Raw genomic sequence first — 18,415 nt, forward strand, 5'->3', positions numbered from 1 at the left:
CTGTGCCTCCCAACTGTCTTGACTCAAAGCTAATGGAAACTCTTGAGCAAAACTGGAAGTATTTAGCAGATAATTGAGTATTATAGGGTCTTACTTCTCAAAAAGCTATATTTAAAGAAGGCATCAGATTATTAAAAACAAAATAAAGAGAGCTACACATAAAATGTTATTTTTCAATGTGATGTGGTCATGCTACTTTCAACCTGAATTAGTCTACCAGCAAATGATTGGAATTTGATATGGAAGCTGGTTATTAGAAATAAATACACCACAATAATGCTAAGAACCCCCTCTCTACCATAAAAATGTTTAACACACATACACATAAATAACTTACAATAATTTTGGAAGAGTTTTATTAATTTATGACATCTTGTCATATCAAAAACAGTTTAAAACACAGTATAATGAATATTACATTGTAATTACATTTTGTTTTACCATAGGGTTTTATATTTTATTCTGTGCAATTTCAGTTTTTTTTAAATAGTATCCTCAAAATAGGAAGTAAATTAAGGTGGCTTTTAAAATATATAATATTCCTTCATTGCGGTGTTCTGACAGTTTCAGTCTGTTCTCCTCAGTATTACATTTATTTTCCTTAAAGGGCAAAAGCCATGCTGCTTCAACCACAAAATGTTACTAAGTTAATAAAAGCCACCTTTGGTTTCCTAATTTGTACAACTGTAGATTGTTTTTAAAATACCCTCCAAAATGTTTACAAAACAGAAGGACAACAGTGTCACCATGGGCCCAATAGTTTCATCATGTCATGTCAGCAGGCATATGTCTGAAGTGAGAAGAGATTTTCAACTTAACTGCAAAAAAAAAATATATATTTTTTTAATAAAGGCACAGTAAGACTATTACATTTTTTGTCCCTTAAAAAAGTCCACTCCTTTCAGCTCTTCAGGCAGATATTCTTGCTCTACAGGTTCCTGGTACATGGGGTTATATTTATAACCTTTACCATAGCCCAAGTCCTTCATGAGCCTGGTTGGGGCATTTCTCAAGTGCAGTGGAACAGGTGGAAGTGGTCCCTGGTGGTTTCTCAAACATGCTTTGACATTGCTGTATGCACTGTACACCTCAATAGACTTGGGTGCTCTAGCAAAGTAGACTACACATTGGGCTAGTATGACCTGCAAAACAGAGGGAAAACAATATTACGTGACTTTTAGATTGTAATCTCTTTGGAACAAAGACCATCATTTAGTTTGTTGTTTGTACAGCACGTAGCACAAGGGGCCATGTCTGGCCTGTAGCTGCTATTGCACTAATAATGTTTAATAACACCACCAGCACCACCACCTCCTCTTGCTTTTGGCTAATTAAGAAGCAAAAGAATAGTTAACTTAGAATACAAAGTTGTAAATATTATACAAAGAAACCAAGAGTGACAAGACAAAATAAAACTAGTTAAAAATATGTGTATACGCGTACAAACAATTTTGTGACAGCCTTACCTCACATTCTGGCATTCCAATAAAATGACAGCCTTGGTATGCAGCAACTGCTTGTGTTAATGCCAAAGGATCTGCCAGTCCTACAACAAAAAGGATCATAGGTCGGTAAATTAAAACCAGGAAAGTACTGTCGTTCTTCATCTACACTACAGAGTCATACCTCTGCTACTGAAACAAAGGTATGCAGGCATATTTTGAGGTGGCTTTTTCAGATAATAGGTCATTTTAGATAATATATGTAGATGGTTTCCCCAAGACTGCAACCATCACATCTTCACTAAAGTATTATAAAAGAAGTTTTGCTGAATCAGTCAGCTGTGGATAAGCCAGCAGAGTGTTTACAACTGGGAAAACAGCTAGCAGGCTTTGAAATCAGGGTGATCTATAGAGTTAGTTTCCCCAATTACCAGAAAATATGGGTGTCCCTAACACCCTCTGGATAATTTAAGTTCAAATGAAAATACATTTTTAGTTAAATCAAATAAAATGTTTTGATTCTCTACTGAAACCTGAATTCAGGGATCTGTATTTTTCCTGTAACAGTTGATCAAATCATTAACACCCAAAGTGGAATGCTGAATGCAGTCATCCACTTAATCTGAAGTGTCAATGATATCATCAGTTGTTGCAAAAGAAAAAGTTTAGCCCTGAACTCTAGTTATGGCAACAGGCTTTGATTTGTCGTCTTTTTAAACAAACAGATTTTTCCAAAAGTAACTGATGCAAACTGAAGAATTTCTAGATATTAAATTTTTAAAATGTTCCAGTACTATTATTGTGATGCCCACCTATATCTTCGCTTGCAAATCTCACCAGCCTTCTTGCCACATACAGTGGATCCTCACCACCTTCGAGCATTCGGGCAAGCCAGTAAAGGGAAGCATTTTCATCTGAGCCTCGCATAGATTTATGAAGTGCAGAAATACAGTTGTAATGCTCTTCACCTATTTAGAGACAGGGAAAAATGGAGAGAAATGTTATGTACAGAAATTTAACTGAATAAACCCACAAAACATCTATTTGTTTATTAGTTGTGCTTTCAATGGTAAATACATTTTAAGGAAATTTTTTTTAACTAGGTAATAACTAGATATGGGCCAAAACTCCAGATCCAATGCCCTAAATCTTTGCGTGTAAGGTGTGTCCGATACGCAACAGGGCTTATTCAAAGTTTTTACCTTTTCTTTATACACTGAAAAACAAAATTGTTATGGAAGTTCTCCTTTAAAATCTGTCTTCAACAAGAGAAATTAAATAAAATTTTAGGGCAATTGGGAATCAGGCAAGCCCTACAGAATAGCTAATGATGAGAAGAAAGAAAAAGGAAAAATATTCCAGTCGATTGGTGAGTATTACTGGGTAAAGAATTCGTCAACAAGCTTACTGTGCTACCACTTTTGAGTATTCATGGGAAACTGGGGAGGTGACAGAAGACTGGACAAAAAACAAACACTGTACTACTGATCTAACAAAGAGAAAAGGAGCCTAGCAAATATATTCCCATAAATTGAACAATATCTCTGACGACATACAGCAAAAATTAAGGAAAAGTATTTCACTCCTATGCCAATTTTGTCCCATTCAGACAGAGAGAAACCTGGAAAGATGCAATACTGAAAGAGATCTACAGATGACAGAAGACAGTAAATCAGATGTGAATTTGCAATGAATACATAGAGATGTCATATTATAAAGTCTGGAGGAAATAGTTCTTCTCTACAGCGCTGGTGCAACCGCATCCTGAAATACTGGATTCAGTTACAGGCACTTTCTTTACCAGACAGACACTGACAAATGGATGGGAGCTCAGGAGGGAAGAAAGCAATTACATATGGGGCTAGAAGGACTGAAATGCCAAAGAAGTTTAATATATAGAGATTAGCTAACTAACTCCTCCAGACAACTGAGGAAAAGGAATTTTTGAGCAAAGCAAAAGTGGATATGGCTAAGAATAAAAGGAGGAACTTAAGAAAGGGAAACATTTCTCGTCCTCCTCTACCCCAAAACATTCACAACCACAGGGCCATATTCTTAGCATTCATAGGTGTTCTGTAATAAAAGCTGTGCACATTAGTTTGAGTACAAAGGAAAACACTTGCAGACTTTCATGGGAGCAAGACCTGTGCCCAACTCCCATATGGTTATTGTAAATATCATATTGTTACTCTATCTAGATTTTAGGCTCACAAGTGTGATCTTCTGGAACATACAAGCCTGCAGACAGCTATTTTTGATAGCATTCCACACAGAGTCCACTGGTATGCAGTCATTATCATGCCAGCATACGCAGGATATCTGTGCTCCGTCACTGCACTCAAGCTTTCAACTTCAGCTGGTAGCAATAAACCCAAGCAGCTGAACTCGCATCATGCTCTCGGAAAAGGCGTCTCTTGGTCTCTTAAAAGTAAAGATGACACACTTGCCCATCTCTTTCTAATGAAAGTGCTTTCTTGTGCTGTTTAGGCTGCTAGACGGGAGTTCACTTTGTAATACAACACCAGATGGGGAGAACCCACACATGTATGTAAGCCCTGAAACACAACAAGGTATGTATTTCACAGCAGATTACTTTAAGTCTTGCTGGTAGCAGGCATGGAAAAGGCCACATTACTATTTTACATTTACATTACAATCACAGCTAGAGACCTCAACCAGGTCAGCGTCTCACTGTGCTAGGCACTGTACAGATAAAACAAGCAATAGTCACTGTCGCACCCATATTCTGCCCTTTTCAGCCAGAGAAGAATGTAGCCAGCCTGTGGATAAGGGATAGCAAGTACACAGTAAAAGGGAGACCACACAATAGAACTGAAAAGAAGAGGTCTTCTGCCTGGGACTTACGAGAAAGAAAGCATGAAAAGCCAGTACATAACCCTCAGCCTGCATATAACTAATGTATGGGCTCTTTGCTACTTCATGAAGAAGGAAGACTTTTTTTTAATAAGTTGAAAGGGTTTCCAGATGATAAGATATTCCCAGTAGCTAGGCTAAACAAACTCAGAGGCCAAAGACTGAATAAAGCAAAACAATGATGACTATAGAAATAACTAGAAACATTACAGTGATTATTTATCATTGTTGTTTTCAATTAAATCAACACTAATACAATCAGAAATATGAAATAAAACATAACAAGTGATGGGGGAGTATACAAACTTGTAACTGAAAGGCAGTGTTGTATCAATTCATTCGGTAACATAAATATCAATATTGTGGCACTGTTTTCTTGTGCTTCCCCATCTGTCTCTTGTCCCATACTTAGATTGTAAGCTCTTAGAGACAGGGATCTCCTTTTTGACATGGGTTTGTACAGTGCCAAGCACAATAGGGTCCTGCTCCATGACTGAAGCTCCTAGGCACTATGGTAATACAAATAACCAATACTACAATATAGACACTGTTCAAGAGTGAGTGTTGTATCAACCATTACATACCCTTAAATTATACTGAAAAAAGAAACAAAATTAAAAAAAAAAACAAAAAACTACAAGATGACCAGAATCACTTGTTCCCCTCAGATCTACTGATACACTGCAAATGCTGCAGCATTCAATTGGTGGCTGAGTTTGGCAAGAACACTTCCTTTATCCAGATGCTACACTGTACAACTCAATCTTCGCTGGTGTGCACACACAGAGAGCAGCATCCCTATGAGATGAAGGATTTCTACACTTTGGGTTGAGAGTGGCTTGCTCCCTAGGCATCTGGTTAGTGCTTGGTGGAAGTATGTAGGAAAATACACCTCAATATTTATTTGGCCACACTTGCATAAACTGACAAGAACTCTCAATTTCATATTTACTTAACATCTGATTAATGCCACTTAACCACTTGGATTAGCTAAATGCACAGTTATTACACAGAGTTGATGCTATTACGATCATGATTAAGCAACAATAGTTACCGTTCACTATTGTCAGGCTAAATACATTTCTTGGAACATATTCTACGAGAAGGGCAATCTTGATTCAGCATGTCCCGGTTAGAGCATATTGTAAGAAATTTTGTATATATATAGCTCCTGCTGTCTAGAAGCACTTTACATACTGTATACCTAAAGCATCACTGAACTGCAGAGACCTCTAGCATAGAGGGCAATGGTTAAGCAGCATACCTGAGGCTTCACAGAGTAGGGAGAAGGGAAATGTTGTAGGAGGATATAGGAAGGCAAACCTTGACTCTTACAGAATGCATTGCTCTTAAAAATTGTTTGCTCTGTGTGTTACTCTTTCAAAGGCAATATCTGATAAACTCAAACAGGTAAACTGCATGGAACCCAGTGTATTTATCTCAAGGACAAGCAGCTGACCCAATATGATTATATTTGAACTAGTGGCTTCAGAGAGACATAGACTATGGCTGGATACAGTCTAACTAGACAGACAGAGGAGTGGAAGCTGAGGGCACTCAGCACCTCAAAAGATGGGTGGAGCATTTCAGAGAACTGGGAAATAAAGAGAGCAAATTGATAAAGGATGGGGAAAGGTATATAATACACTCGTGAATCCCAGAATGTGAAATTTGGCATTTGTCTCTTTAATGCCACAATTTCCTCTCCTTTCTATCACTATCCAATGCCTTTTTTATTTTTGCTGTCTACCACTTGTCTTTTGTCTCCCCCTCCACGCTCCCCCCAATTAAATCAGTTGCTGGCTGGGTGTCCTTTACCCAAAGATTATTTTCTCAGACTACAGTTTCTCTTTGTATCAGAAACCTTAAAAGCACTATACAAAGTTAACCCCCCCCCGCCAAATCTCTCATTACAAATTTTGGTAAGTGTAATTACAGATAATTCATCACATTTGATCTACTGGAAATTAAGTCAATCCATTTTCCAAACTTTTCTTGGCATAATTTTTAGAAGCTAAGATGCAAGGTCATTCACATATTTCCAAAACACTAGCATATAAATTGTTAAGTATAAAGAAACTCATCTAATCCTTAATACTCAATCTCTAATTTCCACATCTATGGCATAAAAAGGTACAAATAGCCAGCATTTGAGACATACAATGTCGCCAAGTCACGAATTTAGCAAGAGCTGGTACCAAATTAGGAATCCTTACATGCAGTTATACGTAGATGGCCTGACATTAGCAAACTACAAAATTCATTACCTTATAAAGCAACTCCAAAAATAAAGTTAACCATTCAGATTTTCAAACTGCATTTTGTTGCAAATATGAGCACTGAAACACTTTTCAGACCTAATAAAAATGCCACTGAAGCATTCCATCTCCCCCACAAAATAAACATTTAATTTAAAAAAGTCCTTCTATCTCAAACACCTACCAACCAAATACATAACAGCAACAACATAACTATTTTAGATTTTTTAAATCACCTTTAGGCAGGCCAATGTCAACTAATGTTGCCTAAAAAAAATGACAATGTACATCACTACAGTCACAAATTTATTTCTGCATTCCATGTAAGATATTAGTTATATCTTTCATAAAACATTTAATTTTCCATCCTTCAGAATAATTATCTTACATGAAATAAATATGATGAATATTGACTGGCATATAGTGCGAAAGAGGTACTATACTGCTCTAAAGCCTATTTCTCAACCTGAAGAACACAACCATCCTGCCCTTCCTATAATACTAAATGAGAGAGGGATCCCAGCAGAGGGGAGGGAGGTTCCAGGAGATCCTGATATGAAAAAGGTAGAGAACCACTGCTCTAAAGATTTAGACATTTAGCAGTCCTGTAAAAGAAGATAACTTGGGTATGTTAAGGGCAGTATTTTAACACAGTTACTACTGCATCCGAGTGAATATTTAACTATTCTATTAAAAAAGGCTACATATAAAAGTATTAAAAAAAAATAAAATCAGGTCTTAAGGTTGAAGTGTACTAGCCAAAGCAACATATTCGGGTAACACACACAATATCAGGAAATATTTTTAGCTAAAAGCAAATCAATTATATTTAACAGTTCCCAGGGACATCTGGAATTTATTTTATTGTCCCCTTTAACTTTGTTCCTTGCTGACTGCTTGTGTGCACAGACAAAGCTCTCTGCTGTTCCACTCCTCTTGTCTCCCATTCTCTTGCCAGCCACCCTCCACCCATACTTCCACAGAGATTCTTTAGGTAAAGACAGCAGGTTCCTTCTGACCCAGACGAACAGTCCAGGTGAGAGGCAGGCCTGGCTTCTTCTTTACTGAAAGGTGTGCAAGTAGAAGCACTGACGGCCCTGGGGTGGTGCCCTGTGCTGTACTACAAGCACCTTCTGCTCTGCCATTCCAGCCATTCCATTCCAGGCCTTACACATCATCATGATACAATGCTTCTCCAGGACTGAGATGAGACCTAAATTAGCGGAAAGGAAAGTGTCTCTCATTGGCACTGGAAAGACTCCTAACTCTTGCTAGCCTTCAGAAACCAGCATTCTGGGATCAGGCTGGGACTCAGAGCACTGGTGTTTCACAGCTGGCAGCCTCTGCCAGATCGACAGTCTGCAGGCATCCACATCAGACATGAGCAGTGAACTATTTCCCTGAAACCATGTGCTGCGATAGGTGCTGGAACTAGGAGTGCTGGCTGTAAGTGGTTTCCATTATATACAGGGTTTACAGTTTGGTTCAAAGGCACTCTGCAAACCCACTATACGAATTGTTACAGTGCCCCTGTGTGGTGCTCTCTTCTGTGAGATCAGCATGCTACTTTAGGTCATGTGACTGAGGTTAATAAATGTTAGGCTAAGTCTTAAAAAATTATTTGAAATGGGATGTGTGCTCTGTGACAAAGATGTGCAACTTGCTCCCTCAATTTCCCAGCAACATTTTAATGAAGCACATGATTTTGTTTATTTGAAACAGCATTTTTGGATGCCTACCAGAAAAATCCAAACATCCCGTCAACTCTGACCAAACTGCTATTACCACTTTGCAACAAAATACATAATGGGCTTCAATTGCTTCCTCTAGGCTCCAGATGGAGTTTTAGTCACTTGGCATAAACTTAGGCCCCATGATGTGGAAAATTTGCCAGAGGGTGAAAGCTAACATAAGTCTAGGTGAACCTCATTCTGAATTTGGCCCACACCTGAAATGGAAAGAGCCCAGCTTGACTCTCAGTTCTCAGGGCAAGTTTGTAGGGCTGGCAGTTAGACTAAAGTTGGAAACTGAGCACATTTGATCTAGTCATTAGGAGAAATAAGAAACCCCACAATATCTTATTTTTTGGGGGGTGGGGGGAGAGATATCAGACCTTTTTTCAGAGTAGAACCACAATTCAAGACTAGTTTGTAAATCAGTGACAGCTGGGAAAAACAAATAATTCATAAGATATAATTTTATATCATCAGTCCTTGCTGCATAGCACTACCTTCAGGGTAACCGCTCACCTGCTCGGTCATACAGGATATGGGATCGCTGTAGTCCTTCCTTCACATGGTCTTCTGTTATAAGAACTCGATCCACAGAGCAACCTTGTGTGCTAGCCTGATGAGAGGTTTTCCCTGCAGTTAATCTGGCTTGAACAGCCAACTGGAGTCCATTCAGTCCAGTTCTTGCATCACCATCACAAAGGTAAGCTAGGGTGCTTACAGCTTTTTCCTCTATGTACACAGGGGACCTGCAACAGAATTACCCCACGTTGTTTTCATATTACATTCTTTTCATTGGAAACTATTCACTATGTTATGTGTGTTTTTTTTTTAAAAACAGCATTCACAGAGAAGTATCTGGGTTTAAAGAGCTGTCCTTTAATTCATGCCATTGTGCTGATGTATTGTAGGGGCTCTGAGAACAGTATGTGACCTATGTACCATGTGTGTTATAATGCTTAAGCACAATGGCATGTGGAAAAGGTGGAATGGAAGATTTCAACCATATCTGAACTTCCTTGTTTTTGCAAGATCAGATTGGACAAGGAAGTTTATTTAATGGTAGATTAGGTGATTTTAAAGCTCATCCTGTCTGTCCTGGGAGTGTTGCGGACTTCACTCAATCAATATTTATTAAAACACCTTGGATGGAAGGCACTTCAGAACTATTCTTATGCACAAAAATGTAGTACTTTTAGCATGAAATTATCCAACCGCACATTATAGACTAATGAGGCATTATGCAATCAATATAACCTTTGAAGCTACTGTAAACAAGAGAATTGACACCAGATCACTTTTTTAAAGATAAAAAGTGGTATTTAAAGTTCACTTGAAAGTGTATAAAAGTCTTAGACCATAGAAAATAGATAACAGGCAATCTGTCTTGGAGCCAAATCTTCATGAGTGTGCAGATAAAACTAAAGAATAAAGAAGTCATTATTATGACGATAATTTGTATTATAGTAATTGTACTAGCTCCGTACAAACGCACAGAAAGAGACATTAAAGAACACACAATATAAACAGAAAGACAGACCGAGGGTTGGAGGAAAAAGAGAAGCATAATGTAAAGTGACTTGCCCCAGGTCACACAGCAGATCAATGGCAAACTGAAAATAAGAGCCCAGTTCTCCTCCTGACTTTCAATCAAGTGTCCTATCCAATACATAGCAAAAGGTACTGTAGTTAAAAGTGCAGCATGAACAATGACTAACTGTGCCATTTCCAGTACTTGACTGAAAAAAAAAAAATCAATAGATTCATCAACTGGGGATTAATGCACGGAGACAGGAGAGAGTGGCGATTCCACACTGAGTGCCCTGACACACCAAATAATTTAGGATTCACCCACAGCTCTGCACTTCATTCACTGAAAGATTTACTACTATTATCAGAAATGATGCATGACGAGGCCAGCTACCAATGCCAGTGTTTCCAGACATACTGATCTGCTAATCTTTATTATTTGACCTGGGTCTTTATAGGGTTATGATAAATATCTTAGCCGAGCGGGCAACAGCTGCAAGGGCTCTGAAATTAGAGGTACAAGGGCAGCAGTAACTCCCTCTCATTTTAGCCTAGTCAGAAGCAGACCTGAATGTCAACACCAGATATATATATATCCAGTTTTTATTCCTCTCAAACTAAACGCTTACTGCACACTCCCAAACCAGAGGGCCATTTTTGCTAAGAAAAAGATAACATAATACGCACGCCCTCAGCTGTCACTCCCCTCCACACCTTAGTACTTTTATCTGAGGGACTCAAATATAGAACATTAAACAGGTGTTGCTAATGCCTCAGTGGTGTAGTCTGTAGCTTACGTGCCCCATCTCCTTTATGTGGTGGATTTGAAGGATTGGAAATGGCCTATGGATCTGCATATTCTTGTGTCCACACCATCCCCACATTCTCTCCTCCAACGATGCACAGGAAGCCCCAGAGAGCCATGCCCCACGGTGTGCAGGAAATGCACATCTGCCACACTGGAAAAAGTAGTTATCTCAATAACATTTCGGGCAGGCGAGGGGAGCTGTGGAATGAAGGAAGCACTGTACAGTACATCTCATTGCAACAATACATCATCATCAGTCTCTTTAAGTATCAAGGTATCAGGATTCATCCTTCAGAGCTAAAGCTGGCCACTGGGTTTTGTTACGTTTGAAACAAACCAGTAGGTACTAATCAGTTGTAGCTGAATAAAAGGTTATTTTTAAAGCACAGCAGGCAGCAAAAGCACTTATACTACAAGTGCCTACGTCAACAGAGAGCAAGAGCAAACAACATGCTATATGTTTAAAAAACAAAATACTTTGGATTTCCCAGTGGAGAAGATTAGAGAGGAGGATTCATAGAATAGTTCTGACAGAGACCAGGCATTTGCCTGATTAAAAAAAGGCATGAGGCATTTCAGGCTTCTTGCATTCAGAATATAGGCTGAAACTGAACCCACATCCAGTGGCAAGGGCATCAGACTGGGAGTCAAGAGAGCTCTTAGGGGCAGGAATTATCACTTACTATCTCTGGATAGGCCCCAACCTTGTTGAGGGCTACCAGCCCTATTGCTATTTAATTGTTAAATAATAATACATTTGAGTTCTATTCTTGGCTCTGCTGTTGACTCATTGTATGACCTCAGCCTCTCAGTGCCTCAGTTGTACTGATAAGGTGTTTATATATCCCCCTCTATTGTAATGACAAGGACAATAATCCTTACCCTTCTTGATAAAGTGCTTTGAGATCTATGGATGGTGTAGAAGTAGTAGTCTTATTTTCATGAAAGCAACATTACACCAAACATGGCACAATATAGCCATTTTAAATAAAAAAGGTTCAGTACTGAATGGTAGAAAATGTAGACTATATTATATAACAAATTCTTATCAGCTCCATTATTGTTTATTAAAAGTCAATAATATGTAACATGATTGAGACAGCAGGCTCTCTCCCCAAAAGCTTACTATTTATTATGCTAAAATCCACCACGGCAATAGGGAGAGCACCTTGATTAATGCCAGAAGTATCACAGTGACATTGCTCTCTTCGTTTTCAGGTGACGGTATTTTAGGCAGGCAATAATAGGACTCCACAATAGGGCATTGAGAGCACAGAGGAGGATGTAAATAAAAAATCTGCTTGAAAAGGGAGACAAGATAAAAGACTGAAAAATATGATTTCACTAGGCACATTTTAAAAAAATTATTGCATATTGAACATGAGATTAAAACAAAAATGAGTGGAGAAACTGTCATGCATGAAACAGTCATGCTTACAATACAGTGCAGTCAGTGGTTTTAAATAAGGTTGGGATTCCTCCCCATCCCCCCCAAATACTTCAGCAGAAGAGAATATCCCTTCATCAGAGGAAACTGATTCTTACACTAATTCATTCAAATACTGCATTTCTTCCCTTAAGAATTACTATTTCAGTACAAATTGTAGCTGTGATCCAGAGACTCCAGATTAAGAGTTTCATACATAGTGTGTTTGCTAATTTTGCTTTAGCAGGCAAGATCCTGATTACAAAGTTGTGTTTAATTATGTCAACACTGGTTTCCAAAACCAAACTATTTCACCTTTTTTTACCCTGACCTGCCACCCTATGCTCAGAAGCTCAAATCCATTCTCTGTGTTTTTACAGACTTGCCCCTTACCCTACATGCTTTAACGACTGCAAGTTGACCTCTCAACAGATTCATGCTCATCTTACAAATGGACTGTCTAGTATTTAACAGGGAACATACTGGATGCCAAGTCTTAATGTTTGTACCTTGTAACTTGCGATACTTGGAGACAAAAATATAAACAAACAAACAGGGGCACCCCAGGAACTATCACTTACTGACAACAAGCTGGTATACTAACTAAGGTGAAGGAAAACCACAGCTAGGTAGTTTTTTAAAGAGTAAATATCTCGCTAGCTTGTCTCCACTACGGAATCCATCTGAATCCCAGTATGAACCATCCTAAAAAATTGTCATCATCAGACCAAATTCTGAAGTGATGTGCAAAATGCTATAAATGAGTGCAAGGGAGTCTAAGTGAGCGTAACCTACTTGTGGAAGGGCTGGAAATACAACAAACAGCAGGGTGCAATATAAAGTAGCCCTTCATTTCTTTAAAGTATACCCTCAAACCTTACAGTCCCACAGCAAGTTACACTAGCGTAGACTCCCTTCTCAGCAGAGCCATATAACATCAATTTTGAAGCACAATTTTCAAAGAAATAAATTAGTTCTTCATAAAAAAAAAAAATACAGATAACTGATGATACAATACGTAGCCTTCCACCACCTTACAAGATCACTTCTGAATTTGGCTCTTCATCTCAGCTACAATGTCTGCAGGAAAGTTGGAGAGAATATTGTGATAAGAGAGGAACAACTTTCTAAAAGGCTTGAGACCAAAAAGGAGATTTTAATCAAGAGGATTAAGATAAACCGAATAAGTGGAACAATATTCCATTAATTACAATGCACTAATTACTAGACTGAATTGCACAGCATCTAGTGGTTGCTAGAGCAGGGGACTAGAAATATGGACTCCTGCATTTTGCTTGACTGGGACACTACCTTGCTATGTGACTTTTCTGTGTGTGTTTATACATGTTTTTCTAAACAGACAAAGTTGGGAGGGTTAAAAAAATTAATATTTGTAAAGTAATTTGATTTCCTGACAATGTTACATTGTATAAGCGCAATGTATCACTGTATGTAGAACAAGGCAAGAATGAATACATTTTAGTGTCATATTGTATATTAGTAAGACCCCCCCAACAAATGAAAGTGTTGGTAGCCTCTCTTTACATTTCAGAAACATGTCTAATCTTTTGTACGGATTTTTTTTCTTACTTCTCCCCCTCACATTTTTGTCTCTCTTCCTTTTTCCTCCTGGCTTAGGTGTACAGTGGTTGATAACATGATGCAAACTTACAAGAGAGTGCTTTACCTGGAGTAGATTCTTTGAGCACAGAATTAGGACCATAGAATTTGCAACTTTTTCATCTTAGTATCTATGTTCACAGCTGGAATAAGCAGGGGCAACTTGGCTACGGTGAGTCTGGCCCAAGTGTAACACGTAGACACTATGCTGCAGAACTTTAATAACTAAATTCAAATGTTGTTAAAATAACATTAGGAATCTAACTTAATAATTGACAAAAATAAGGAAATAAAAATTAGGTGGACAATCCACTTAGTTGTAGTTACAGAAGGGGTCCCTAAAATGCCAGAGGTTGCACACTATTGCCAAGGTTTCAAACTTGGATGGCTGTAGTCAAGCCTCTGAATCCATATTTAAGCACCCACATGTAAAAGGCTTCATTTTGCTAGGTCCTCAGTACTCCAATGCCTACAGAAGTCAATCTGTAGCTGCTTTTTTATATTTGAAAATCATTTTACATATAGGAGTCAGAACATAAATTTAGTAGTGTAACTTCATGCACCCAAATTTGAAAACGTTGGGCCATATGTGCCCACTACACATAAGAAAGTGACTTCAGGAGAGAATCATCCTGAATACTGAAATCTTTTGCTTATGCTTTTTTATGACTAATCCCCAGCTTTGTGCTTTAACCTAGAGTTGTCCCATCACCAACCTCCCTTGTCACCAAATACAACATCCTGTATCTCTGCATGCATATGCTTATAATCAAAACGGGGGGTAACAATATAGATCAGTTGGTAGAACTCTTACCTCTGGACCAGAAGAACAAGTTCTGCACTAGGACCCGGGCTCCTAACCAATACTAAATATTCTATCCAATGGTAGCAGGAGAATGAAAAGATGTTCCTAAGCTTTAATTACCACCCTCATCTATATCACAACAATTTTATTTCTCAAGGGTCATTTATGGCCCAAAGTGCATTTTAAAATTTGTATTAAAGAGATACAGTTCTGTGGTGGTGGGATTTGAAGGGAATCTTACTGGGACATCCTTCAAGGAGCTTCAGAGGGCACTTCCATTGCCGCAGCAGGAGGCAGCCCATCTCCTGAAGACAGAGGACCTTCAGCTAGAGCAGTGGTTCTCAACCAAGGGTCCGGGACCTCCTGGGGGGCTGCAGACAGGTTTCAGGGGGTCCGCCAAGCATAGCCAGTGTTAGACTCCCTAGGGCCCAGGGCAGAAAGCCCTCCGGTGCAGGACTGCAACCAGGGGCCCCAAACCCCACCATCTGGGCTGAAGCCAAATCCTGAGCAACTTAGCTTTGTGGTCTCCTCTGTGGTATGGGGCCCTGGGCAATTGCCCTGCTTGCTACCCCTTAATGCCGGTCCTGGCTTTTACATGCAGAAAAACAGTTGTGGCACAGCTGGGCTGTGGAGTTTTGATAGCATGTTGGGAGGGGCCTCAGGAAGAAAAAGATTGAGAACCCCGGAGCTAAAGGGCAAGAGGAAATCCAGCATATGATGTTACGCATTCATCTCGCACTCCCCATCAGTACCTGCTGGGAAAGCTAATGATCCAACCAGTGGACCAAATTCGGTAATGAAGCCTGGTCATGTGCCACCTGAGGCACATTGCGTATACACTAAGAAGATGACCCTTTAATTTATACATCTTTTGCGCACCCTAACTACTCTGTCACATCACTGAACAGGGGGCATGTACCACTTTAAGGCAGAATTTCCCAATCTATATATCCCCTTCATCCCTCAGTTTCAGGGAAAAACTTCATTTTATATGAAAATAAAACACCACAGAAAACTTTTTAGGCCTTGGGTCTGTATCCAAACTTGTGCGCTTATCTCCTAGTGCAGCATGATGAACTTACAGCTAGCTGTATTTTGGGATGATGGGATTGATGATGGAGAAGAATGGCAAGCAGGGATGAGATGAAAGTGGCTAGGGTGGGGGGAAAGAGGGAACATGCAGTGAGAAGAGAATTAGGATGACAGCAGAAAAGCAAACAAAAGAAAAGACAAACCAAAGGTAAGAGACAAGATGTATATAAAAGGATATTTTTTTGACCAATAAGAGCACCATTTGTCAGACAGACAAGCAGGAAGCGCCAGGAAAGAACTAAAGAAAAGAAATTTTTAAAACTGGAGTTCTATCCTTATTTTTAAAAAGCTGGCCCCCCATTTTTGTCACTGGTTGGGGACACTGTCCCTCATGGACAAATTCCTGAAACTATGCTAGTCAAAAGAAATCTGTCTCTTTGTGCTGCTTAATTCATCCAGAGCTAGTGGACAGTTACAGATATGGAGTCAAATGAAACCTAAACCCTCACCAAATGCAACTGAAACTATGCCCTGTACTTTAATCCCATATACAAAGCCTCCAAAACCCAGTCAGGGTGTAGTCGCAAACACAGCTGTGCTGTTACATTAAAGTTGACATGCAGCCCTCCCTCCTCCAGGCTACAATTCACATCCCTGTGTAATATATAAAAGCAACGTCAGGAATGGTGCCCTAAATAATGTAACAGAATTCCCTCATTCGTTGCCCTAAACTGTAAAATATAGGAATCCACATTGCTCATGTAATACAACAGCACACACAAAGTTCTTATTTAGAACACAGTTAAGCACTAGTATGGAAACAAATGAAACAAACATGAAATTTAAACAGAGCTATACACTATTTTGAATTCATTAGTTGCCCATTTTAAAATGATGACTGCAAATCAGTGTGGGGAAGAGGGAGCACAACAGAGAGTTTATTTTCCAAGAAAATTTTATTAAAGCGGATGTTTGACATTGCACTCCTCTCTATCCTCAAGCTCACTCAGAAATACTTGTAATCCCCATTGTAACTTCAGAAGAAATTGTGATTTTAGTTTCTCAGGTACGATACCAAACTTTTAGCACGGCTTTAATTTAACATGATTGATTTGGACAATTAGAGGAAGGAAACAGGAACTAGTTATTAATATTTTATTCACTTCACACAGTGAAGAGATAAAGTCGTGTGTGGCATATAGCAATTTCATTTGCTGTACAGGTTCACAAAGGTTCCCTCTCCAACTCATTCAAACAAGTTATGCAAAATATAGGAGCTCTTTGGCTGGTGGGCTCAAAATAAGTAACATGTGATGCCCTATCTACCACTTCACAGTAATATGATGCTTTTACAACCAACAACGAAAAGTACTGCATGAGGGTATGACAGGACCCAGTTACAGGCTTCCAAAGCAAATCCTCAGCTGCAGAACAGATTTACATATCCTGTGGGTGAGTCAGAGGCGACAAATCCAAGTATAAAACTCTGTATTAACTCAGACAGTAGGATTTTTTTTTGATCCACCGGTAACTAATGCTTTGTATTCTTTTTCCCCCGCTAGCATCCAACATGTGTTGCTACTTTCTTTTCTTTACTATTAGGAGTGGTTAAGATTTCCTTTCCCACCCCTAGCTCTCTGGCAGCCTGTCAATAGATTCCTCAGGTTGTGTGTGTTAACACATGGCAGTTCGTAGAGTACTTACTCAGAGCTCTTGCTGCCATTCGCAGAACTAGTGTGTTGCTCATCTTGGCCTAAAACCCGGACCCCCAAGGACTTGATAGCCCGCATCAGAATCGTTTCCATCGCCTCAACAGAGAGCTTCTTGAGAACAATAACTCGACATCGACTCAGAAGAGCAGAATTGACCTGGAAGGAAGGGTTTTCAGTGGTTGCCCCGATCAGCGTCACAGTCCCACACTCAACGTGAGGAAGGAAAGTGTCCTGAACATGGGAGGGAAACAGAAAAAATTGATCTTAATCAACGACAACCTGAACCATCCCAAGTGAGTAGTTATTAGGCATTTTAAAGTACATTTTTCATGGCTTGCTATTCTCCAGGCTTCCAGCTGATATGCCTTATGAGCTCACTGACAAGAGAGCTCATCAGCTAGTTGCCTAAATGAATTCATTCCATTCAAACCCACGTGCATGATGGTTATTTCACCTTAATAACTTGTCCTTTCTCCAAGAATGAACTGAGATACTGAAAAGAACGGCATTAGAAAAATGCAAGTCATTACCGTTTAGTACTGTGATTCTGTTTTATCGTTAGGCAGACAGCAGATACGATGAAAAGCTGCCCTTATGGAAAAGTCTTATAGAATTTAACAGCCAACCAGGATACTTTCTACAGTTTTTTGAACCAAGTTTAGAATTCTATGGAAGGGATAATAATTCTCTATTAAATTCTATAGAATAGTTCAAAAAACTACAGAAAAAGTTTACTAGAAACAGCTAACCTATCAGTTTTAAGAAATTTCTATATAGCCATATTCCTTTTCTGTCAAATCCTATTGGTTTGATGCCTACCAATTTTTGCAGAACTTTTTCCTAAGGGCATCTGAAGTTTTGAAGCTGTGGTATTAAAGTTTTAAAGAATATGAATAAAGGAAATGATGCTTAAGGAGGACAAATTCATACTGGCTGTGGTGAGGTACTATTCATAAACACATTTTATGTCTTGGTTCACTTTATTTTCTCAATAGAGAAGAGTGGGTACGTACAAACAAAAAACAAACAAGGAATGTCTGCAGGCTTCCTAGTGACGTGCTTTTAATTAAAAACTGAATAATGTTATCACTGAAATGAAGGCTCTTCTTAATAGGCAGATACACAGAAGAAGTGAAGTTGTAATACGGCTACAAAGTAGTAAAATTTCAGGCAAACAC

At 39.0% G+C, this 18,415-nt stretch overlaps 2 protein-coding genes across 2 annotated transcripts in view; one reads left to right on the top strand and one right to left on the bottom strand.

The window, feature by feature from the left end:
- Nucleotides 1-816: 816 nt before the first annotated feature.
- The window catches only part of WRNIP1 (WRN helicase interacting protein 1), a 32,618-nt gene continuing 15,019 nt past the window's right edge, over nt 817-18,415 (bottom strand). Inside the window, exons 3-7 of the mRNA XM_050940023.1 lie at nt 17,230-17,468; nt 8,824-9,053; nt 2,255-2,410; nt 1,467-1,546; nt 817-1,142 (exon numbers count right to left, since the gene is read on the bottom strand). Coding sequence (XP_050795980.1) covers nt 867-1,142; nt 1,467-1,546; nt 2,255-2,410; nt 8,824-9,053; nt 17,230-17,468 — 981 coding nt within the window. The 3' untranslated portion in view covers nt 817-866. The remainder of the gene's footprint in view (nt 1,143-1,466; nt 1,547-2,254; nt 2,411-8,823; nt 9,054-17,229; nt 17,469-18,415) is intronic.
- Nucleotides 17,443-18,415, top strand: part of MYLK4 (myosin light chain kinase family member 4) — a 137,899-nt gene continuing 136,926 nt past the window's right edge. The window contains exon 1 of the mRNA XM_050939947.1: nt 17,443-17,530. Coding sequence (XP_050795904.1) covers nt 17,475-17,530 — 56 coding nt within the window. The 5' untranslated portion in view covers nt 17,443-17,474. The remainder of the gene's footprint in view (nt 17,531-18,415) is intronic.

This window comes from Gopherus flavomarginatus, chromosome 2, assembly GCF_025201925.1.
Source record: "Gopherus flavomarginatus isolate rGopFla2 chromosome 2, rGopFla2.mat.asm, whole genome shotgun sequence".
In the NCBI taxonomy this organism is placed as follows: domain Eukaryota; kingdom Metazoa; phylum Chordata; order Testudines; family Testudinidae; genus Gopherus; species Gopherus flavomarginatus.